This window comes from Otolemur garnettii, unplaced genomic scaffold (assembly GCF_000181295.1).
Source record: "Otolemur garnettii isolate 467f Iridium unplaced genomic scaffold, OtoGar3 scaffold00032, whole genome shotgun sequence".
Taxonomy (NCBI): domain Eukaryota; kingdom Metazoa; phylum Chordata; class Mammalia; order Primates; family Galagidae; genus Otolemur; species Otolemur garnettii.
This window is the reverse complement of record NW_003852427.1, coordinates 17,850,814-17,875,582: the sequence shown is the minus strand read 5'-3', so window position 1 is coordinate 17,875,582 and position 24,769 is coordinate 17,850,814. Positions and strand designations below refer to the sequence as shown.

The 24,769-nt window shown below is 39.3% G+C and overlaps 1 protein-coding gene and 1 pseudogene across 1 annotated transcript in view; both read right to left on the bottom strand.

Moving 5' to 3' along the window:
* Positions 1-501: 501 nt before the first annotated feature.
* Positions 502-602, bottom strand: LOC111725189 (annotated as a pseudogene).
* Positions 603-3,712: 3,110 nt separating this feature from the next.
* The window catches only part of CPB1 (carboxypeptidase B1), a 40,502-nt gene continuing 19,445 nt past the window's right edge, over positions 3,713-24,769 (bottom strand). Inside the window, exons 7-11 of the mRNA XM_003789469.2 lie at positions 23,431-23,541; positions 23,254-23,344; positions 22,366-22,568; positions 6,034-6,118; positions 3,713-4,072 (exon numbers count right to left, since the gene is read on the bottom strand). Of these exons, the coding sequence (XP_003789517.1) occupies positions 3,885-4,072; positions 6,034-6,118; positions 22,366-22,568; positions 23,254-23,344; positions 23,431-23,541 (678 nt within the window). The 3' untranslated portion in view covers positions 3,713-3,884. The remainder of the gene's footprint in view (positions 4,073-6,033; positions 6,119-22,365; positions 22,569-23,253; positions 23,345-23,430; positions 23,542-24,769) is intronic.

The following is a 24,769-nucleotide window of genomic DNA, read 5'->3' as shown; positions in this document are numbered from 1 at the left end:
CCCAATTTGGTTATGCTTAATAGTCTTCTCTTGCCTGATTGCCCTGGCTAGGACTTCCAGCACTGTGTTACATAGAAGTGGTGGCAATGGACATCCTTGCCTTGTTCCAGTTCTTAGGGGGAATGTTGCAACTTCTCCCCATTCAGTATGATGTTGGGTGTGGGTTTGTCATATATGGCTTTTATAATTTTGAGATGTGTTCCTTCTATGCCTAGTTTGTTGAGACTTTTTTTTTTAATCATAAAAGGGAGCTGGATATTGTCAAATGCCTTTTCTACATCCACTGAGATAATCATAAGGTCTTTTTCCCCTGATTTTGTTTATATGTTGAATCACATTTATTGATTTATGTATGTTGAATCATCCTTGCATCCCTGGGATAAAGCTTACTGGATTCTGCTAGATTATTATTATTAATTTTTGATGTGCTGTTGATCTTTGTTTTCAATTATTTTATTGAGTATTTTTGCATCTTTGTTCATAGTTTTCTATTCTTTTGTGTCAAAATATGGAAGCTTCAGGAATTTTCATGTCATACTTGCTCAGGGGCCATGTTCATGTTCTCTGTATCATTCCAGTTTTTTATGTGTCACAAGAGAGCCCCATGTAGTAAAAGGTTCTATGTCTGTTTTTCAGGTGAAGTAGGAAGGACCCCCCCCACTTTGTTTAAGGATCTAGGTAAATGTTTTGAGGACAAGGGTATCTCTCAGGATAAGACTGATGATAAATAAAAATACAACTTTGGCTAAATATCTATTGCACACCAACAATTCTCTGTTTCTGAAATAGGAAATAAAAATGTGATACATATAAGATTCTCCCTTCTTTCCAATCTATTTCGCCTCTGAGGAAAAGTACAATAAATGGATTTCAAGTATATTCTTGAGCTTTTTCTCAGAAGGGGTGTTATTTCTTGGCAGGCATAGTTTAGTGTAACCTTCTATTACTGCATCAAGATTTATAAAAGCTCTTGGAATATGTATAGAGAAGAATGAGTAGTTGTTACTCAGAGAGTGACACTCTATGATTTGGGGATTAACTACGTAAGACTATGTGATGTTTCAGAGTTAAGTTGACTGCAATGATTGTCCATTTTCTGCAGTTTTTCACTCCTAGCATTTTTGTAGTAGTATATATCTAGCCATGATTTAAAATATCAGTTTATGTTTTAAACTATAAAACATATACATATATTTAAATATCATCACTATGAAAGGAATGTCTTAGGAAATGGAAATGAAAGTGCTCCTGTGATTTAATAGAATCTTTCAAATAATTCTCCATCTTTCAATCCATTCCAAAAAACTTCTCAAATACATTTACATATCTCATAAAGAGTATGTTGAAAAATGTTCTTTTTAGTCATATTTGTTGGACTCTTAACATTGAAACAAAACTACCCTGCAAATGCTGCAGAGAAATTTGCCTTCAATAGTTGTAGCAAAGGTGGCATTTCTGGAAAAATATGTGGGTATGTGATTCAGGCAGCGTCAGACCTGGCAGAAGGGGAGTGACCTTCACCTGGCTCAATGAGATGACTGAAAAGGCTTTCTAAAGCCTTTTGGTCCCACAAATTAATTTGTTTATTGGTAAAGGTTCTTCCTTCTCTTCCTCCTAGAAATTCTGTTTGACCAATTCATTGCAAAAGCATTTAAACACATAGCATATGATTCTGGATATGTAGGAATTTCATAATATAGGCAGAAAAACTATTTTTCTATTCTTTAACTATGCCACTTGAGAAAGAAAGATTTGTGGGGTCACTTCTATTCTTTTGGCTAATTGTTGCTTTGGGCAGATGAGAGCTTGCAACTGAATAAAGGTCTCAGAGCCTGTCCTTGGATCTCAATGTGAAAGTGGGGCTGGGGGATTCACAACAGTCTCTAGTCATCTGGCAGGAGGGCACCAGACACTATTGCATTTGGAAGGACTAAAGCAGACTTCTTTCTTTTTTCTTGGTTTAACTCTGGCAAGTGGAACTCCTAGCCAGCTAGCTATTAGCTCTCAGATACATGGGATTTCAAATGAGACTATTTTCTTTCCTATTTCTTATAAAAAACCCCACATACATGGCTAACTAAGCACTCAATTTAGAGACTTTGAATAGTTATTTACGGTTTACTCACATGACTTTCTTACTTTGGGCCACAGAATCGCTTAATAAGAGGTCGATGTTACCAACCAGAGTCAGGGTGAGTGGGTAGTCTGTGGGATGGGAATTGGATGGTACACCTCTGGCAAGAGAACTTCACTTGGTAGTAACTATGGTTGAAACTATCATTAACCCTCTAATTCTCAACATGAATATACCTTAAACAGAGTAGGAAAAAGATAATTTAGGTAAATTACATCTAATTTATTATTATCATACTGAAGAATTCATGAAAATTTAATTTTTGCTCTTCAAGGCCCCTCTGTTTAAATGATGTATTACTAAATTACTTTGAGGATTGCTTGACAAATTGTAGCGTCTCTACTGCTGCCATCTAGTGGGCAAATAATGCAATTAATCATTCTTTGGCTTAACAATTTTCGCACAAACTTTGTGCATTCAAAGGATTCTGTTTACAATTAGAACATAGGTATAGATATCTTAACACATTTTGCTCAATATGGAATCCCATTTTCCTTGAATCCACATTTAATATTTTGTTCTACGATTTTAAAGCAAGCGATGCCTCCACATTATAACCTAAATACGTATTAGTCTATTTTAAAATTTGAACTTGGCACAATACTTCCCAACATTGGCATGTTCAGTTCTAATCCTAGAAAACATCAAGTCACGTGTGATGTACCAGTCATGGCATGATTTTTGCCGCTTTCTTCAGCTTAACCGGTGCAGCCAGTGTCCCTGGCATCCTCACTTGTCACTTCCGATCTGCTTCCACACTCCAGCTGAGTGTTTAAAAAGCATTCCAGTCATGTCATTTACAATTTAATATTTCAATGGCTTCTCATTGTTCTTAGACCCCCGTGTTCTGAGCTTTAAGCGTGACCTCTAAGCTCTGCATGTTATAGCTCCCACCTTGCTCCCCACCCCTACACAAGTTCCCCCCTCTCAACTATCTAAGTTCCACCCTCATTGGCTTTTTTTTTAATACCTTCTGAATGGTCCCAGACCTGGAAGGGGTGCTTCCTTGTCTAGCTAATTGTGACTCATTTCTTAGGTTATAGCACTTCCAAAAGAGCCTCCCCCCCCCACAGGTAGGTGGACTTTCCTTTGGCTCTTTTTATAGAGTGTGTCCAGCACTTACTTGCTTAATGTAAATTAAATCACTAATTATCAAATTATTTACTAGTGGCCTAATTATGTGTTTAATATCTGTATTCCTGAATGGCCTATAACCCCAACTGAGGGAAGAAGTGTTCTTTTTCTTTTTCACTGATCTGTGTTCATTTGCTTAGCAAAGTGCTTGGCACCTACTAGCCAGCTCGTAGAGTAAGTTCAGTGAGCGGAGAGGAAAGCTAGACCAAGATGGTGTCTTTTCATCTGTACCAGGGTTTACAGTCCTAAATTCCCTTTAATATTTCTTTTTATTCACAAGGTTCCCATTATGACTTGTGCATCTAGATCTGCACCCTGCCAGTGTTGGCCGGCACTCCAAGGCTGTGAACTCCTACCTGGCTGACCACATCGTCACCTGGCTTAGTTGTTCATTCACACCACTTTCCCCCCCAAAGGAGACAATCTGTTGAGTTTTTCAGTTACAATGATACACTTTTATTACCATCACTATGTTGAGATTCACTTAGCTTAATAGACCCAGAAGATTAAAAGAAAGATTTGGATCTATAAAACATCTAGGAAGACAAAAATAAGAATTCAAGATAGAAAATAAATGAAAAGTAGCCTTCTTAGATCAGGCTCTGAGCTTTCTCGACTAGTACAGATGTTCCAGAACGTAGCTGGCAATGTACTTGATGGCCAGCAGCGTCTCCTCACAGGTTGCCCGGATCTGGGACTCAGGGAGGACAAAGCCGTATCTGCCATTATCTCGGAGCTCAAAGGTGAAGGAATATTTGATTCCCTGGTCATAAGCCCAGTCATCGGAGCCCCCAGCAGCAGGATCTGAAATATGCAAATAGCAAAGGAAGAAAAGTTTTTAAATCTAGAAAGGAGCTTTAAGGAATTGCCAATTTCTTTTTATATTTGCAGATGTTTTTACTGTGCAAAATATTATGGGTAGGCCAATTTTCTAGTAAACTAGATCATAAGGGATATGGGGGCTGTTTCAAAATATTCATTCTACTTTACCACTACACCTGCTTTGTGCGAGTTGTTTAATACTTCAGAAAGTATGTAATTTGTAGTATAGATTCTCAGCATGCTTGTATACTATGCTAAACTATACTCAATAGTACAAGTGTATCTTCCAGGAAAATAAGGAGAAGTAAATGATAAATGGTGATAAATGTTGAAATTACACTGAATGGGCCAGGTGGTGGCTCACACCCATAATTCTAGCACTTTCACAGGCCAAGGCAAGAGGATCTCGTGAAGCTAGGAGTTTGAACCCAGTCTGGGCTATATAGAGAGACCCCATCTCTACAAAATATAAAGTAGTTAGCTGGGTGTAGTGGCTAAGACCTGCAGTCTCAGCTTGGAGGCTGGAGCGGGAGGACTGCTTGAGCCCAGGCATTTGATATCGCAGTGAGCTATGATCACACCACTGCACTCTAGCCCTGGCATCAGAGAGAGATGCTGTCTCAAAAAAGAAGGAAACTATATTGAATGATGAAATTGGAAAAGCTTGAGGGCAGGACTATACCATTATTTATGTATTTTCAATGTCTAACATAGGGCCTGACATAGATTAGGCATTCATTCAGTTATTAATTCATTTAATAACAATTACATTGTTACTAACACATAGAATATATATTCATGTGTTTAATCATTTATCTATTTATTCAGTCAACAACTATATAGCCCAACTGAATAGCAGGCTGTGGGCTCAAATCTGGACATGCCAGGACAAAGGAGAAACATTGGGGGGCCCGTCTCCTCCAAGGGCTTCCGTGACATAAGGGAACAGGAATTAGTCTGAATAAAAACTACAGGAAGTTTATAATGTATAAACAGGTGAGTGAGTTGTTTCTATAAGAAATCCCTTACGAAGAAAATATAACCCATCTGATTTAGGGAAGTTAAAAAAATGATGAAAATACAGAAAACTGTATTCTACACAAAGCTTTAAAAGCCCAACTACTCAGGATTGGGGCCTCTCCAGTTGAACTGGCAGCCACTTGGCTACAGGACTGAGCCCTTTTGTCTTGTGTGTACTTCTATTCCTTTCAGAGACCTTGGACAGAAGGAACTAATTTGAAGGCAAAGGAAAATAAGAGTAAAATTGAAACTGGGTCTTGTGGAATGTGCCTTCCTGAGAAATGAAAATGGCAACATCCGCTGCTCTGGGCTCCAGCCCCTCCCGCAGTCCTGCTGTGTGACTTGTCACTTGGTGGTCAGAGGGGCTGCCATCCACACCCCGAAGAGGGCCTGTGCCTCAAGTAGCCCTCGTCCCTGCTGTCTGTCTAGCCAGGAAATCACTCCCTCTCAAGTTTCCTCCAGCAATTGTCCTCCCAGCTAGAGCACGGCGCGATCCCCTTGGGAAGTTATTCCTGATATTGGGGGTGGGTTAGTTGGTCGCTGGTTCTGCTCTTTCCTGGTGCATCCCACTGTCACAGCTCTGAGGACCTGTATTATAATAGACCATCTACTTTTCCTTCTTCCCTACAGCGGGCTCTTGGAAGACTGCTCTTATCGCCCTCCTTTTTTTCTTAGCACTTCGTCAGAGCCTGGCACACAGTAGATGTTTAATAGATGCTTGCTGAGAGCAAATATTTTCCTGAGTTGAAAAGGATCTTTTCCTCCTTTTATAGAACGAAAACTAATGACATATTTCATAAAAATTCACTGTAGGGCAAAAGCCACGTGCTCTAAATGATTAGAAAAGAAAGACGCTGGGAAGAACCATTGGTTGGCTTTTTAGACATGCGGTTTCGTTGCCCGGTCCTTAAGCCAAGACTCACAGATTGTTGTAGCTCCTGGGCCGTAGGTGTACTTGGTGCCGTGCAGCGAGGCGAGCTCCTTCACAGCAGTTTTAGCTATGGTGTTCTGCAAGAGAACCAGTAGTAAGTAGGGAATTAAATCAAAGCACACACTGCCAACCAAGAAACTCTCTTTACATTATTTTTAAGACATTTAAAATGTTTATGTCACCATTTGGTTTAGCATTTCATACTTCTTCGTAACCCATTCCAGTTTTCCCAGCACGTTTAGTCATGTGATCCAAATGGCTCTGGTGAATGGACGTCTTCCCTGACGTCTTCCTCAAGCGTCTCGCTGAGCACCTACCTGTTTTGTCTCTGGGGCATGTCAGAGAGAAGCAGGACGCACAGAAGTCTTTACGGTGGTGCAGAGAGACTGTCTACCGCTTTGCAGGCACACACACACACACACACGCACACACACACACACACGCAACCCAAACAAAACCAGAAAAACCACTTGGCATTGTGGCAGGTTACACGTGTAAAGCTGAGAAGAAGTCATGATAAGACTGTATAAGTCAGGGCAGAAGCATTAGAAACCACACACATATTCAAATGACCAGATAATTCATACAATGTTCAGGGCCAGCATTGCAGTGCTTAGGAATCGGCAGCTCATTTGAATTCCAGAATAAATAAAGTAGTTAAGTATTAACTTACCAGTACACTGTTCTTCATAGAAGCAGTGCCACTGTCTCATAAGCACCACTGCCCTGTAATCCCCTACAGCCAACTGCTAGAGGAGGGCTCTCTCTCTGCACCCGGCAACTCTGCCTGGTAAAACTCCACTGGCATGCTGGTTTTTTAAATAAAACACTTGAAAAGCAAGACCTGGCTTGGCTGTCTGGGGAATACAAATTTGAAAAATGAACTGTTTACTGCAGAATTAGACAATTCATTCTGGTTGTGAAACCAGCTATATTTCATACTTTGGCATTATATTTACTACGTCTGCATATGCCTGGAAAGCTATGAGGCTGGTGATGAAATCAGAATAACCTGATGGTTAACAAAGTAGCAATTTCTTTTAGTTTTTTATTCTAATATTAAACTAGTTTAGTAGAGTCTCATGTCAAATTGATGAAGGCATGACCAAAAGACTTCTGGGATTTCAGCTCCAAAATGTTAATGCTCCTTTAACTCAGTGGCAAATTAGACAATATAAACAGGATTGTAACATTTAAGTTATGATTTTCTGTTTTGGTCCACCAAAATGTTGCAGTCAATTTCCTGGAACTAACTTCTTCTTCTCAGAGTTTGGGGATTTCCTTATTTTCAAACTGGAAAACAAGGGCCTGCTTTCCCTCACTTCATGAACCCTGCACTCCTGTGATCTAACTAGATTTCTCCTGCGGCTTCATCTTATTGTAACCAAGAGACAAAACCTAGATGTTCTTTCAACCCTTTGGTATTTGTCCTATGCTCATTTGAAATCAGAACCACGTACAAACATTGCGTCATATTCCGAATAGATCGGAATCCATCTTTTGCAGATGTTCTTCTCTTCCCAGGTAAACGGTATGCTTTCTGTCGCTCTCCAATTTCTTTAACTTGGCCTTCATCAAAGTTAGTTACCTTTCTGTAAGGCAGAACCGCTGACCCTAAAGGACTCTTCTTCCTTCCCTGGCTTCCTTCTTCAGGCTTTACTTCTTTTATTTCGTTAAGCTTTGAAGTATTAGCTTTAGTCAGTAGAAACATGATTCTTCTAGATTAGTTCCAAACATGAAAAGTTATGAAGACTGGAGAATGGTTACTAGTCCTTGTCACTATCTATCTATCTGTCCTCATGGCTGCTCATCGGATCCCTGAACATGTTTACTGGTGTAATGGAAATTCAGTTTCCAGACAAAGCAAAGGGGGCTACTTTTGATTTGTTATTTCTTTTGACTTATCAACTTATAAGTTTAGTCATAACTACCATTAGGGCCACACACAGATATTCAATTTATCTTTCCCCAAACCACACTCTGGGCATGTGAAGGGAAACCCAAGTGCTTTCTAAGCCTTCACTGGCAACTTTTGGAAGCAGTTTCTCTGTCTTTGATGCTGAAGCAATATCTAAGATTGATGCTAACCTAAAAAGGCACTTACTATTTTACTGTGGCTGAGTTGGAACTCAAGTGCTAGTTATTAAAAGCCATCGAGCTCATGGACATAGAGCATAGAGTGATGATAACCAGGGGCTATGAAGGACTGTGGGGAAGAGGGGGATTAAGTGAGGGTGGTTAATGGGTGCAAAAATATAGCAAGTTAGATAAAATTCATAATATTTGTTAGCACAGCAAAGTGATAAGTTCCCAATTTTGATGCCATTTTTATCTTTCTCTTTTCTCATTCCTCTAGCTAGAACTTAGTGTGCTATATTGAACCACCACAGTGAGAGCAGGCATACTTGTCTTGTTCCGGAGTTTAGAGGAAAGGCTTTCCGTGTTTCCTTCAGTTCAACACGATACTCTGGGTCTGTCATCGATGGCTGTTAGCATGTTGAGGTAACTTCCTTCTATACCCAGTTCCTGAAAGTTTTTGTCATGAGGGATGTTACATTTTATCAAATGCTTTTTCAGCATCACTTGAAATGACATATAGTTGTTGTCTTTCCTTTTTGTTGACAGGGTATTTCACAGGGATTGATTTGCATACATTGGCCCGTCCTTGCATCCCTGGGGTGAATCCCAGTTTGTCATGATGAATAATTTTTAGGATGGTTTGTTGAATTTGGTTTGCTAGTGTTTTGTTGAGGATTTTTGCATTGGTGTTCGTCTGAGACATTGGTTTGTAGTTTTCTTTTTTTGTGTGTCTTTGGTTTGGGTATGAGCGTTGATACAGGACTCTCAGAATGAGTTTGGGAGTATCTCATCCCTCTTGATTTTGGGGGAATAATTTGAGTAGCATTAATTCTCCTTTCAGGGCTTGGTAGAATTCAGCAGTGAAACCGTCAGGTCCTGGGCTTTTCTTTAATGGGAGACTTTTTACTACCACTTGTTTGTTGTTATTGGATTGTTCAGGTTGTAGATTTCCTTTTCGTTTAATTTTGGTAAGTTGTTTGTGTCTAGGAATTTTTTTTCTTCTGGGTTTTTCAATTCATTGTCATCTAGTAGCTCAGAGTGGTCTCTAAAGATCCTTTGGATTTCGGCAGTTATTAGTTGTAATATCTCCTTTTTTTATCTCTGATTTTATTTATTTGAGTTCTTTATTTTATCTCACTCTGGATAAAAGTGTGCCAATTTATCTTTTCAAAAGATCAGTTTTTTCATTAATCTATGCTTTAATTTCTTTCTTTTTTTTTTGAGACAGAGCCTCAAGCTATCCCCCTAGGTAGAGTGCTGTTGCATCAAAGCTCACAGCAACCTCCAACTCCTGGGCTCAAGCGAGTCTCCTGCCTCTGCCTCCTGAGTAGCTGGGACCACAGGCGCCTGCCACGACCAGCTATTTTTTTTTGGTTGCAGCCGTCATTGTTGTTTGGTGGGCCTGGGCTGGATTTGAACCCACCACCTTAGGTGTATGTGGCTGGCACCTTAGCCACTTGAGCCACAGGCACCAAGCCCTAGGTTTTCATTTCAAATTAAGTTATGTTCTGCTCTTAATTATTTTTTTTCTTCTGCTAATTTTGGATTTGTTTTGCTCTTGCTTTTTAGTTTTTTGAGATTCATCATTAGGTTATTTAGTTGAAGGTTTTCTATTTTTTTTGATGTAGATGTTTATTACTATAAACTTTCCTTATTATTCTTTTTGCTGTATCCTATGGGTTTCTTCTTTGTTGTGTTTTCATTTTCATTTGTTTTGAGAACAATTTTGATGTCCTTGCTAATCTCTTCAATAACTCCCTGGTCATTTAGGAACACGTCAACTTCTATGTGTCTGTATAATTTCCGACCTTCCTCTGGTTATTGATTGCTTATTCCTTTGTACTCAGAGAAAATACTTGGTATGATTTCAACTCTTTTTGAACTTTTTGACTTGTATTATGGCCTAATTTATGGTCTATGATGTAAGAATGATCCATGATCTGAGGAGAAAAACATATATTCTTCAGCTGTTAGATAAGATGCTCTGTAAATATCTATTAAGTCTATTTGGTCTATTGTGCACATTAAGTCCAATTTTGTTGTTGTTGTTGTTGCTGATTTTCTATCTGGGTGATCTGGCCAATGCTGAAAGTGGAGTATTAAGGTTTCCAAAAATTATTCTGTTGGGATATGTCTCTTGCTTCATCTCTGATAATATTTCCTTTATTATCTGTCTGGATGTTCTGATGTTGGCTGCATATGTACTTAGACTTGTTATATCCTCATGCCAAACTGACCCCTTTATCATTATACTATGACCTTCTTTCCCTCTTTCTATAGTTTTTGTCTTGAAATCTATTTTATCCGTTAGAGTGTAACTACCCCGATCTTTTTGGTTTCTATTTATATGGAATATCTTTTTCCATCTGTTTATTTTCAATCTATGTGTATCTTTATAGGTGAAGTGTATTTCTTGCAGACAGTATGTAGTTGGCTATTTTCTTTTTAGCCATTTAGTCACTCTATGTCTTTTCATGGGATGGTTTAGTCTATTCACATTCAATGTTATTATTGAATAGGTAAGAACTTGCTACTGCCATACTATAATTTGATTACTTATTGTCTTATCTCCCTCCCTCACTCCCTTCCTTCCTTCCTGTGTTTCTTTGTTAAAAGTGGTTTTCTCTGGTAATGTGTTTTAATTTCTTGCTTTTTATTTTTTGTGTATGTGTTGTAGGTTTTTTCACTTGAGGTGACCATGAAGCTTGCAAAAACCATTATGTAATCAATTAATTTAAATCTATAACAACTCTACTTATGAACAAATGAATAAACACTCAAAGAGAAAGAAATCAACAGAAATTATACTTTTACTTCCATCCCCCCATGGCACTTTTTAACTTCTTGGTATTTCTACCTATATGGTATAAAATTATCTATGTGTCTATCAAAAACCTATAACAGACACATGGATAGTTTTATACCATATAGGTGGAAATAGCAAAAAGTTAAAAAGAGGTGTGGGGGATGGAATTAAAAGGTATTATACTATCTATGTGTCTATCAAAAACCTGTTATAGTTATTTTTTATAGGTTTGTCTTCCTATTCAAGATACACTGTACATGGTTTTTACATCACAATTACAACAACGCAGTATCTATATTTGTCTACTTACCATTACTGGTTGTTAGACACCTTCAGATGATTTCTTATTGTCCATTAATACACTTTTCTTTGGATTGAAGAACTTCTTTTAGCATTTCTTAAAGGACGTGTCTGGTGTTTATGACATCCCTTGGCTTTTTTTGTTTGTCTGGGAAAGTCTTTATATCTTCTTTATATTTGAAGGATCTTTTTGCAGGATATAATATTCTAGGGCTAAGACTTTTTTCCTTTAGCACCTTGAATATCTCATGCCACTCTCTCCTGAGCTACAGGATTTCCGCTAGGAAATCTGATGCCACATGTGACACAGTTGCTTTACATGCTATTTTGTGGTTGCTTCCCTGAGGATTCTTTATCAGTGTCCTTTGGAAGCTTGATTATTAAATGCCTTGAAATAGTCTTGTTTGGGTAAAATCTGCTTGGTTCTATGACCTTCTTGTACTAAGTATTCATATCTTTCTCTAAGTTTGGAAAGTTCTCTGTTATTATTTCTTTGAATAAACTTTCTACCCCGATCCTTTCTCTATTTCCTCTTTAAAGGCCATAACTGTTAGATTTGCCCTGTCAGATCTATTTCCTGGATCTTGTAGGTTTTTTTCTTTCCGTTTTTTTCTTTTTTCTCTTCTAACTGTGTATTTCCAAATAGCTTGTATTCAAGCTCACTGATTCTTTCTTCTGCTGGTCATTTCTGCTTTTGAGAGACTCTGATGCATTCTCAGTTTGCCAATTCATTTCTTAAGCCCCTGAATGTCTGCTTTTTCAAAACCATTATTTCAATCTCTTGGTTAAATTTCTCTAATGGACTTCGGAATTCCTTGTCTGCATTGTCCCAGAGTTTACTGAGTTTCTTCAGGCTATTTTGAATTCATTTTCTGGGAGGTAAAGATTCTCTGTCTCTCTAGGATTGGTCATTAGGGTCTTACTTACTTTGTTTTCCTTGAGGTCCTGTTTTCCTGGATGTTCTTGATGCTGTGGGTGTTCATCAGTGTCTGGGCACTGAAGAGTTAGGTATTCATTTTAATCTTCACTGTCTGGCCTTGTTTGAACATGTCCCTCCTGAGAAGCCTTTCCAGGTATTCAAAAAGTATTAAATGTTATAATCTAGGTTTTTGACCATTGAAGCTGTGTCAGCACTGGGGGGTTCCTCAAACCCAGTAATGATGTGACTTTTGTAGAGTCCTGGTGGCACTGCGTCCTTGGCCTGGGGTAAGACATGGGAGAATTCCTTGAATTACCAGGCAGAGTTTCTAACTGTCTTCTTTCCTTCTCTATGCTGGGCTGCTGGAGTTGTGTGAGGACTTACGTGGGCACTCCCTTCCCTTGTGGTCACCAGTGCTATGTCACACCTGAAGCCAGCTGGATCTCACCCAAAGCCTAGAGTGACTTTTGTCTCTGATGTTTGCCGAAAGCCCAAGGGCTTTTAATTTAGCAGGTGGTGAATCCTGTCAGGACTGAGTCCTCCACTTCGTGTCTGTGTATTTCCTTCTGCCCAGGGTGAGTATAGCAATGCCTTCCAGGAACTAAGGCCTAGACTTAGGGTTTCAGGAGCCTGCTTGGTACTTTATTTTGGTTGAGCTGGTACCCAAGTGGCAAAACAATCCTTTGAACTTTTTCCTTTCCTTTCCCCAACTGAAAGAAGCCTCCCTGAACTGTGCTGGCTAGAGTTGTGGGCAGGAAGTGACATATCCAGTGGCTTGGCCACTACTGCTTGTGTTTCAATGGGCCATGTGCACCCCAAGTCCACCGGCTCTGAGCCAGCACAGCTGCAGGAATTGCCCAAGGACTGTAGCCGTTGTGGCTTAACTGCCTTACAGATTTAGTCTAGGCCCCAGGTTGCTTTTTATCAGCCAGAGGTGGGGCTAGTAGGAGTGGGTTTCATGTGTTTCAGGGAAGAGAATTTCTCTCTGGCTGGGCCAGTTGAGGTGTTACCTCTGTGCCCATTCACTGAATTCAGTCCTGTGCCATGGTCCTGGGTCTCAATGCAAAGTCCCATGATCACTTCACTCTCCTTGCCCTGAGCACATGGATTCTCTCTCCCTTCCTATGGCGCAGCAGCATTGCGGGGTAGTGGGGGTGGGGAGGAGGTGGCACAGACAAGGCAAGGTTGTCTTCTCTTCAGTGCCTCTTTTCTTGATATAATGTTAAAACCAGGTAGTCTAATGACTCTCCTGATTTTTCTGCTTCTTCTGAAGGGGCTTTCTTGGGTGGATAGTTGTTGAATTTGATGTAGGTGTAGAGGGATGATGGCTGGAGGTTTCTGTTTGGCCATCTTACTTGTTTTTGCGTCCCCTTCCCTCCCCACCTCCCATACGTATCCCTATCCTCAGCAGACTGTACAGCGCATAGCACACGGTTAGTGGACTGAGTCCTAGGCAAGGGCTTAGCATTGCACAATACAGAGGCAACATTTGGATGGGGGACACACAGGGCTGAGCTAAACCTGCCTGAGCAGAGTTTGGGGATGCTTGTGGGGTGGGCAGTGGTCACACGCAGTGATAGTTGATAAGTTGCTACCTTTACACTGTGACATCTTCTGTGGCTTTACTTACTTTCATTAATTTTTAAAAAAGTCTGTGAATCCTTCCTCTAAGCCCCTCCAAGGCCAAAAGACAAAAACAGTCAGAATGGACATTAATCAGCTAAAATACATATTTTAGATTCCAATTATCTTTAAAAAATAATCCCTGGAATCAGTGTGGGTCTCTTTATTTTTTTTTTTTTTTGGAAGAGGTCAAACGATTTCACAAATGTTACTCATCTATCTTCCTAACGTTATCTGTCCACATTTCAACCAACACAGGAGTTTCTAGCAGAATGGAATGCCATGTGGGGCAGCTGGCTCAGTGGGAACGTTCCTATCAAGCTGGACAACTGACCCCCACCAGCAATGATAGGGAGAAAGGTGATTCTTGCATTTGCTAAAATGTTAGAGTGGCAACTCTTTTCCCCTGCACATTTCTGTAAAAAAAGACTGAGACAGATGACGGAAGCCCCAAGAAGCAAAAACACAGAGGAGAGCTTGGGCCACATCTTGAAACTGCAATTCACGACTGTTTTCTATACAACTTGCCATTTGAGAAACGTCTTACATCATTTCTCAATGCATTGAAAGTGAGAATTAACATTTACATAAAACCTTAGACTTTAAAAAGAGCTCTTGATAAGATCCAGATATTTTTATCCCCATTTTACAGATAAAAGAATGAAAACTCAGAAAGGATGAAAGAACTTGGCCAAGGGCACACATCCCCGCCAGTGGCTGACTCGAGCTAGGTTCTTCTTCCTTTCAGTCCTGTGCTCTTTTTCACGTCTCCTCGTGGCCTTCCAATACTTCAAAAGAAAGGTTGCTGGAGCTGGTTTTACCAATTGTACAGAACAGAAGAAAGCTAAATATAAATCGGCCTCAGAGAAAACTCTGCTTTTGGTCAAGGCCAAACATGCTCAGCCATTATTAATCCCGAGATATGAATTTCCCACTACATCTTTTGCATGTTCTCTTTTGTCATCGGTTTCCTTAAAAAGAGACCTTGGTCCTCGAGCAAAAGACAAAGAGAGTCTAAAATGTCACATCTAGCTCACAGCCCAACAGACAGAGGATAAGCTGGTGTGGTGCTTCGCCCGGTTCTGGGCTCCAAGCGCCTGGGGAGATGAGTAGGGAGACGGTGTTCTTTTCTGCTGATCGGCCTTCCTAGGTGACACATGGCAAAGAAGCTCCTCTTTGCACAGATTCCTCCTTCCAACCTCACACACACGGCCAGCATCACGACAGGGTGACAGGGTGACCGGGGGGCTGCCTCTGCTATTCTTCCAGCCCTCCCTTATCATGGGGAAAAAAGCTCTGCACTGACTATGGCGTATAAAACAATTCCAAGAAAATTTTCTTTCGAACTTTGTTTCTAACTTGAGGTCCTGAGCTTAACCATCCCTGTGGGTGAACCCTCGCGGTAATGGGAGCATCAAGATGATCTTTAACTGCAGCTTCCTTCCTTCGGTTCTGTGATAATGTGTAACTGACACCAAGGGACCAATGAGAAATTTAACTTTTATGATTTCAGTGCCAGAGGAGAAACCCCACAAGATGTGTAAGTAGGCACTGAGGACAAAGCATTCGGGACTTGAAAAAACAAATATGTTTCCGAGAAAAAGGAGGCCCTGAGATGAAGGAAAGGCCGGGTGTGAGGAAAGACGTGTGGCTTAGGAGAGCGAGGCCCCCCTGTTTCCACAGAGCCCCCAGGGAGGGCGGGAATGCTTTCCCTGATGAAAACCAAATTTTCTCTTTGGCCGATCTGCATACATATTTTTTAAGTTCGTTGAAATTCAAGGGAGATGTGAAGTGTGAGTCAGCTGAAGTTGTTGCAAAGTCCAGAGAATTGTTTTGTTTTGTTTTTGGTAGAAGTAATGTTTCTCCCAAATAAACATTAAAAATAAAGACTGTGTCATGGAGACGTGCGGGGTGTCTTGTGCTTGAGAGTTGGAAAACATTGTCAACTGTTTGCGAGGAGGGGATTAGATTCTGGGAGAGCCAGGAGCCCTTGGCCAGGAATGTGACTCTGTTCTTATCTTTATCTAAAGCAAGGTTGCTCAACCTCGGCATCCCTGACATTTTGGGCTGGACAGTTCTTTGTTGGGGTTGGTGGAGCTGTTCTGTGCATTTTGGGGTGCTTATCGCCATCTCCTGGCCTCCACCCACACATGCCAGTACAACTCCCACAGTTCTGACAACCAAAAAATGTCTCCTAGGCGTTGCCAAATGCCCTCTGGGGGAAGGAATGGGGGAGCGAGATTAGTCAAAGGGAAAGTCAGATAAAAGATGCAATTATGATAGATGAGAGTTTATTTCAGGGAAAAAATTAAAAAGAAAGACAGCTGGTTTAAAGGTGCTCCAAACTCCCTTTCCTCTGTGGGTAACATTGCTAGTGTCTCCCTGAGCATCTCTGCTGGGGCACTCTTGCTAAAATATCCCTTTACCTGGGTGGTGCCTGTGTACCAGTGAGTAGGGCGCCGGCCCCATATACTGAGGGTGGTGGGTTTGAACCCGGCACCAGCCAAACTGCAACAAAAAAATAGTCGGGCATTGTGGTGGGTGTATGTAGTCCAAGCTACTTGGAAAGCTGAGGCAAGAGACTTGCCTAAGCCCAAGAGCTGGAGGTTGCTGTGAGCTGTGACACTACAGCACTCTACTGAGGGCAGCCTCACTTTAGTGAGACTCTGTCTCTAAAAAAAAAAAAAAAAAATCCCTTTACCAGCAGGGCTGCCACATAGGGCAAAAAAGTACAGGATTCTCAGTTAAATTTAAATTTTAGATAAATAATAAATAAAGGATTTTCAGTTCAATTTAAAGTTTAGATGAATAATAAATACTTTTTCAGTATAAATCTGTCTCATGAATATTTGGGACTCTCTGAAAGTGAAAATTATTGTTTATCTGAAATCTAAATTAAACTGGCAGTTTTGGATGAGATCTGGCACTCCTATTTACCAGGACATTTAGTGGCTCCAGGTCCTGTTGTGACATAGGATTCATTCTGACATTCAAGTCTCTACATAATCTGGTCACCTTATTGATGGCACCTCACCCCCACTCTTCCCTAATGACAACACGCCAAACAGGCCGAACCCTTCTACTTTCCTCCTCAACTCCAGTTTTCAATCTCACCATTGCATATTTTGCCTAAAATGCCCTATTCCTTCCTCTACTACCCAAATCTTGCCCAGACTTCAATGCACAGAACAAATTGCATCTCTTCTCTATAACCTCATTTGGATAGACCACAAATTGTGGTCTCTCTCTCCCGAATTCCTACTACTGCACATACCATGTTTCCCCAAAATAAGATCTACCCAAAAAAATAAGCCCCAGCAGGATTTCTATGCATTTGTTAAATATAAGCCCTACCCCGATAATAAGACCTAGTGATGGGTGTGGCTATGCAGATATGCATTTCGATGTGGAGAGGAAGACAGCCCCTGAAAATGAGCCCTTGTGTGTCTTCTTGAGAAAAGATAAATATAAGACAGTGTCTTATTTGGGGGAAACACGGTAATTGAAACTCCTAATTCTGTACTTCTGTTTGAATGACTTTCGGTATCTGGGTCTTATTCCTGTAAGATCCTATGGCAGGAAATGTGATTTATAATGTGCACTTAGTAGGTACTCAGTGAAATTTCTGATGATTGTTTGATAAGCCACATACTGACCACAGCCCACAGGAAAATTTTATCAGGCTGAAAAATTGCTTAAAAAGTATGTGATAGTGAATAAGCAACTAATTTTTTTAATCAAAGAAAAGATACTATTGTCTTTTAAAATTATTTTCATTTTAAGTGAGATTAGACATACTGCGAAAATTCCTACCGCAGATGTTTTATGCCTTAAGCCCTGTTGATCTTGGCTGCTGATAGCCTGACAATGGTATTGTGGCCTGGCTGCTCTTGTTATTAGGCAGGGACATGTGACAGCCGTGAGGGGTGTGTGTATGACCCTGCCATTGTTCACCTTCTAATCATAGTATTTCTTCCCTCTGACTTTATGTTTATCTTTAATCCTGGTCTTTGCTTACACGCACACGCACAGGTGAGCAGCGGACATCTATCTCGGTGGCTCATTAACTAAAATTTCAATTAGGAGGCGGTGAGTGAAGTGCCACTGGACAGAAAGATGTTAGGCTGGAGAAGCAGATTTCTGTCTTTTGATCACATTTAATAATTTTTCAGGGTTACTGTTATCTTTCTCTATACATCCCTCAAAAGAATGTCAAAGACTGAGCCCTGAGAAGTCAGTCATCTCAGCTAGCCAGAGTAACTCCTTAGCAAAGTCCAGGGGCAGAGGTCATTGTGAGGTATTTCATGGGATTAAAGACTTTTTCTGATGACTGTTCTGGAAAATAGTTATGTAGGGCACCATCATAGAATGTGGGCAGGCATGTTTTTGGAAATTGGGACAGCCTGAAAAATTCTTCCGGAGCCAGTAGTTGTTGACCCAGGGTCACTCCCACTGCTAGTGTTGACTTAGCCAAGACCTCATTGTTTCAGCTGGAAAATGGGAAATAGAACCAGACGTCCAAGATTTTTCCAGCTATAAAATTCTGTGCTTCTACTGCAGAGAAGTGGTGTAAGACTGATGCCCGGGCTCGACACCTCTGTAGTGCACTCTGCTTTTCATTTGGTCAGTCTCGGGAATGGCACAAGATACGTGGTTGGTTGGGGAGTTTTCTGGCTTTCTGCTTGGCATTTTGAAGTGGTATCATTATTATTGCTATTATGAACAGGGCTGCATCAGCGTCTTGGTGAGGGCAAGGTGGAGCAATTGGGAGCTTCTTCATGACCAGTGAGTACAGGGACGTGGCGAGGTTGGGAGCCTTTTCCATAATGTCCCCCCACTTTTACTTCCTCTGACAATGAGGACATAAAACTATTCAATATTTCATCATACTGTAGAATTTTGGAAATATAAATTATATTCTTTTTCTGAGCTTTAACATTTCCTTTGAAGATAGTGGTGTCTTCACTATCTCCAACAGGCCTCACTATCTCCTTTACGAGGCCTTTGGGAACCTATATTTCTCTTTAAATAACCTACACAGAGTATGGGTAGAAGCAGTCTGCAAACTGAAAAGCATTATGTGTGTAAGATATTCTGATTATTCCCTGTACATTTGCTGCTCTGCTGACAATATCTTTTCTGGTAGCTTTCTTTGTAATCCACATAATTTTCTTGTTTTTTTACTTCATTGTTCTTTTAAATTATCATCTCTGCCTTGCCTCAAAATATGAGCAATTATCAGGAAATCTACATAGAAGATCTTTCAGAAATGAAGCCACGTATACTTTTATTATGACTCAGTTATCAAAGGATACTGCTTATAGTATGTTCTAAATTGGGGCCGAAAATGCTAATGTAAGTACAAAATAATTTCCTTTTGTTTAGTCTTATTTTCTTCGAAAAAATTTTTTTTTGGCTACAAATTTAATGTTATAAGCGTAAGAGAAATAAAAATCAAATATACATATATCAATGACTTGGCTTAATTCTGTATAAGGCAAAATCCTCATTGCCTTTTTTAAAGAAAATTTTGAGTTATTAATAATGTGGTATGATGCCAAGAATTCCTTTTATTAATCTGTTGCTGTCTTTTATTTTTTGCAGAAAGGCCATCTTTCTCTGCCACTTGATTTGGATGGAAAATTCACTTTTCTAGAGCAAGTCTTAATTTTTTTCCTCAAAATCCTCATTACAGATAAAAACCGTGAAAAATTCAATATTTTTCTTTTTGAGAGACTCAGGTTCTCATTTGGATGTACATATATTTATAGTTACGCTGTAGGTAATGAGCTTGTTCTAGCAAAATGTGCTTTGAAAGTTAGTCCATTGAAATTACACAAGATAAGAAAAAGCTGAAGCGATCTCTAGTTACTCAAAAGGTCAAATTTGCTTTGGTGTGTTGAACTAAATTGAAACACAGAATGGATCAATCAATCAAATAATATTCACTGTAAGTAACATCCACTGACCAGGGGCATTTTTAAGATACTGGGAAAATTTTAGTCATAGGAAAAAATTATTGGAAATTAAAGTAACTTTTAAGTCGGTGAGTGTGATGTAAGTCTAATTAAGTTTTGCATTTTAGTAACCTAACTTATGCTGTATTGAAGATGAGAAGTGACGTGCAATTTTCCTTGAACTTATTAGTTTTGTGAGTAAAAGAATAAGCATCCAAGATGAGATTATTTTGTGGCTTGTATTTTTTCTTTTGAGAATAGATTATGAATGTTTGACTTTCAAAGATTTCTATTCATTCTGTTTTTTTGGTTAACTTAGAACGACTTCAAAAACTTTTAAACTTTTATAACTTAAAACTAATTTTGGAGCATAGGGTTTCTAATAGTTATCTCTTTTACAATTATATCTCTTTCCGTGATTTTCAGTGAAGAAGTGATATTTAGGGAACAGGATCATTGGCTCACATTCTGTTTGTATATTTTTATATCACTTGAAGCACATGTGAATCGGCCCACTAAACCTGTTAAGTCTGATTCTTGGAGTCTTTTCCTGGATAAAATACCCAGAGTAAGTAGCAAAAATTATTCGTGAGATTCCCGAGGAAAAAATAGCTTGATTTTATACAAAGAGATAATTTGGAGACTTTGAGTAGTCCAGGTACTGGGCCATTATCACATGCTGCCAGTGGCCACAAATCTATCTCCTCATTAAAAAGGCTGAAATTTATTTCCCAAATAAGACCATGTCTAGAACCTTTGTGAATCAGCTCAATTCCAAAGAACAGTTTGAGCTTCTCTGTTGCTATTTGTGTTTAGTATTTATACATAAGATTAGTTGACCTCGAGCAAATATTCTATACATATGTATTGGTTATTTATTGTTACATAATGTTTTGCAATTTTAATAATTAACTCATCAATGTTTAGTTTTTATGACTTTGACTTTTTCTCTTCTGATGTGGTATGGTTTAAAGAAATCCACACAACTACAGCCTAGGATGAAGGAGAGAAGTAGAGGGGGATGGGAGGAGAGGAGGGAGGTTCTGTGGAGAGTAACAGTGGGACCACACCTATGGAGCATACTGTAAGGGTACAAGTCAAATCTACCAAGTATAGAACATAAATGTCTTAACACAAAAATTAAGTAAATTAGGTGAAAGCTATATTGATTAGTTTGATGTAACCATTCCAAATTGTATTAAAAAGTCAACACATTGTACCCACAAAAACATAAATGTATTCATGATCTATGGGTATATGACTTAATAAAGGAAAAAAATATATATTCACATGAATTAATCAAACCACCTGTCCCCACCTCCTTTCTTCTTGTAGCCATAAATCTAGGCCAGAAATGGGGAGCTGACCACACCCATCTGTGGGACAGGAGGACGGGGAGCACCCAGGAGGAACACACACAGACTGAACAAAGCTGAAAAACTGTAATGTTTAATATTTCTAACTAATGATGTTTTCTTCCCCTCCCTCCCTCCCTTCCTCCCTTCTTTCCTCCCTCCCTTTTTTCTTTCTGACTATGGATTTGGGAAAATGGGAAGCTATTTTATACACAGTATTAGCTATTCTTTAAGAAAGAACCTGGCCAACTATTAGCTACCAATTTTCTAGGAGACTGGGCTGTTTTTCTGTTTTGGTCTTCATAAAATGTTTACAGCATTACATATTTTACTTGGTCTCTGAAAGACGGAATCCGAAAGTACAAAACAACAATTTCCAGTTTTAAAAATTATTGGGTCTTTAGATTTATGCATCTAAGGTATGCCAAATATCTCTGTCATTGTCTAAGTGTAATACTTTATTTCCCCTGGTGTAACTCAAATGCTTTAAATCATATGCTTTCTCTTTTAAGTCACTGGTCCCAGCTTCTGGCAGCCAGATGTTTCATAAATTAAAGAAATAGTGTTGGAAGAATTCAAACCTGCTTTTTCAAAAAATGTACATATTGATGTAAATGTGAATTATTATAAAACTCATATTACTTAACTGCTCACATGATAATATCTTGATTGCTCAATAAGATTGCTAGTTTTTTGATGTCGGGGATTCTTAAATTTCTTTGCATTGTTCACTATGTTTCATAAAGCCTCACTGACACTATTCATTCACTGATTTACTTCTGTGCTTCATCTGGTCCAACAGTGAAACGAGCAATTCTAAGATCTCAAAACTAAACCTGATATCAACCAAATGCGGCAAATTCCTAATGACATCTGCTATCCTCTGGCTGGGTCAAATCCTGCTCAAGGCAACCTGACAAAACCAACTCTGAGAAAGAATAGATATGCGATCAAGGAACTTTGTTGATTATCCCAAACGCACTGAAGTCATCGTGTGAGTCATTTTTATAGCAAAGCCAGAGGAAATGGAACTATTGTCATTTTGAAGATCAGTGAATAAATCACATGTGGGAAATCATTTCCTGCATCAAAATCACATTTCTTTTAGCCAGTTTATCCAGCCAAATCCAGATTGATTCCTTATATATTTGTAATACATTTTTTACTTCTACTATCAGAAATCAATAAATGAACTTTTAGGAATCATCTTGTAATTTTTTTTCAGGATTAGACATGTTGAAATCTCAACGGTGAAATGCCATTATCTCTTACTGTAGCTACTTACCAACTCGACGTTGTTGGCAGGGAGTTTGTAGTCGTAGGAGTAGGGGTAGAGCAGCATCTGGGAGTAGGAGTGGATGGTCAGGTACGCCTTGATGGAAGACAGGTTGTTACGGATGAAGTTAGCCAGCGCCTTGGTCTCCTTTTCGGACTCCGCAGCAGACCCGCAGTAAGTGTCAGAACAGGGGCTATGAGAGGCTCCAGTTTCTGGAAAAACCGATGTTGGTGCTAATGGGAAGGATCACCTACTAAAGCTGTCACAGGGAACATTTCAAACTCTCACTTTAGGGAGTTAAAAAATAGTTGTTTTTCTAAGAGTCCTCATAATCACCCTCAGTTATGTACGTGGTATATCGTGTGTATACATTTAGTCACAGGCTGGTGTGTTTTCAAACTAACATGGTAAAAAGTTGCCCATGAAATCATCTTACGTCCCTGTGTAGGAGAACACACTGAGATCCACATACAGTGTAAGAAATTACGCTACATTTAATAAGCAGGGGATAAAATTATAGCCATGAAAAAATTCTATTACTATGTTACTGTGATGATTCCCAATTGCATGACAACGTTATTTAAATAATTATTTCCTTAATGGCTGTCTCCCCCTCTAGACTCTACTTCCCAGGAGCAGTTGGGTCATGTCAGTTTATTCAGTTTGAACGTTTTCAGCCTCTAGCACAGAGAGAACACACAGAGTGCTCAGCACATATTTGCCAAATGAATTAAGAAACTGTTCGTTGTGCTTTTAGAAAGTTAGACCTCTAACATATAAAACTTTACAACTTTTCTCGTTTTCTCATTTCTTGCTTAGACACTGTTGTGCTTTGTGTTATTTTTTTCTCTTATGTTTTTCAATTGACACATGCAACATGGTCAGCCAGATACTCACGGCACCACCCAGCATCAAAATTCCTGTTGGGGTCTGTGCCGTAGCAGCTTGAGCCGGCATTGGTGGAGCGGGTCTTTCTCCACATTCGGTTCTGAAAGTGGATTATGTTGTTAGGACAGATACACTAGAATGTGATGGGTTTTCATTTCATTGGCCTTTTGGTTTTGGCTCACGTACCTTCGTCCAGGTGTAGACGTAGCCATCGATATTGACGACAGGCAGGATATAAAAGTCTAACTTCTCGAGAAGCTCTGTCATGTGGATCTCACGTCCATAGGTACGAACGGCCTGTATGTAAATTATGTAGCAGAATTTAATGGAGAAATGGAATGTGGAATGCTGCTAAAATTTACCCAGACGATGATGAATGTTGACTCTGATAATGAAAGCAGTGTCCCCTACTGAGGTGGACAATATTAATATTTAACAAGCAATCAGCAAATTACTTCTGGTATTTTTGTTTGAAATTGTTAGGTCTAGTTCTCCTCTGCTTCTAGGATACTTCTATTTTATCCACATATAGCTAACATCATTGTTAATTTGTATTTTAACTTTTTACGTTAAAGATGATTAAAAATTTAATAATATTAAAGATATTTTAGGTGCAGACACTCTCTCTTCCTCTGAGATAACAATTGCGTTTTTCAAAGTTAGTAAGATAGAAGTGTGAGACCTGGTCCTAGTAAGTAAGAAACGTCTATGGATAGCTGTGCATGTTCCTAATGATGTCATCTAGAAGAGTTATTTATTTTCTATGAAACCTGTTGTTGATGTAGAAATGTAGAAACATAATGAGAATGCCTCCCGTTTTCTAAGCGAGCTCACTGTGATGGATTTTGCGAGGCTCTCACCAATCTTCCAAGCCACATAACAACAGGGGTTTCCTTCTTACTGTCTTTCTTAATGGAAGGGAATTCCATTAAGGGACAAATACTCCCTGTTAAATAACACAGACGCTTACCTCTTATCTATGAGTGAAGAACATCATGCCCTGTACGTTCCAGCATCACATTAAACTTAAGTTCAGTCCTTCCCTCGGCTTGATTGCTTTATTTATTCATTTGTTTATTTATTGCAACAAACTCTAACATACATCAGGCTTCTATGTGTGAACTCTTCATGACCCTATACATATATATTCACTAATTACTGTAATACCCAATAAAGCTTGTGCTTTGTCGTTAAAGGAAATAGAGAACCATGTTCTTTTAATGGTTTACAAATGGGAAGTAATGATAAAATCAAATTCTAGAATCTGATTTTTCTCTTTCTGAAGTGGAATCGGTGAATCACCTAGTGAAATTAATGCCAAATGGATGCTTAACATGTCTTAAAAACTAATACACACCATATAACAACTATATGCAGAAGTGCTTCACAAACAAAAACTTATATTGTGCATGTTAATTTTATATTTTTAAAGCTCTTCAATGTTTTGTTTTTCAGGATGGGATCTCAATAGGGTGCTCAGGCCAACCTTAACTCCTGGGCTCAAGCAATTCTTCCACTTTAACTT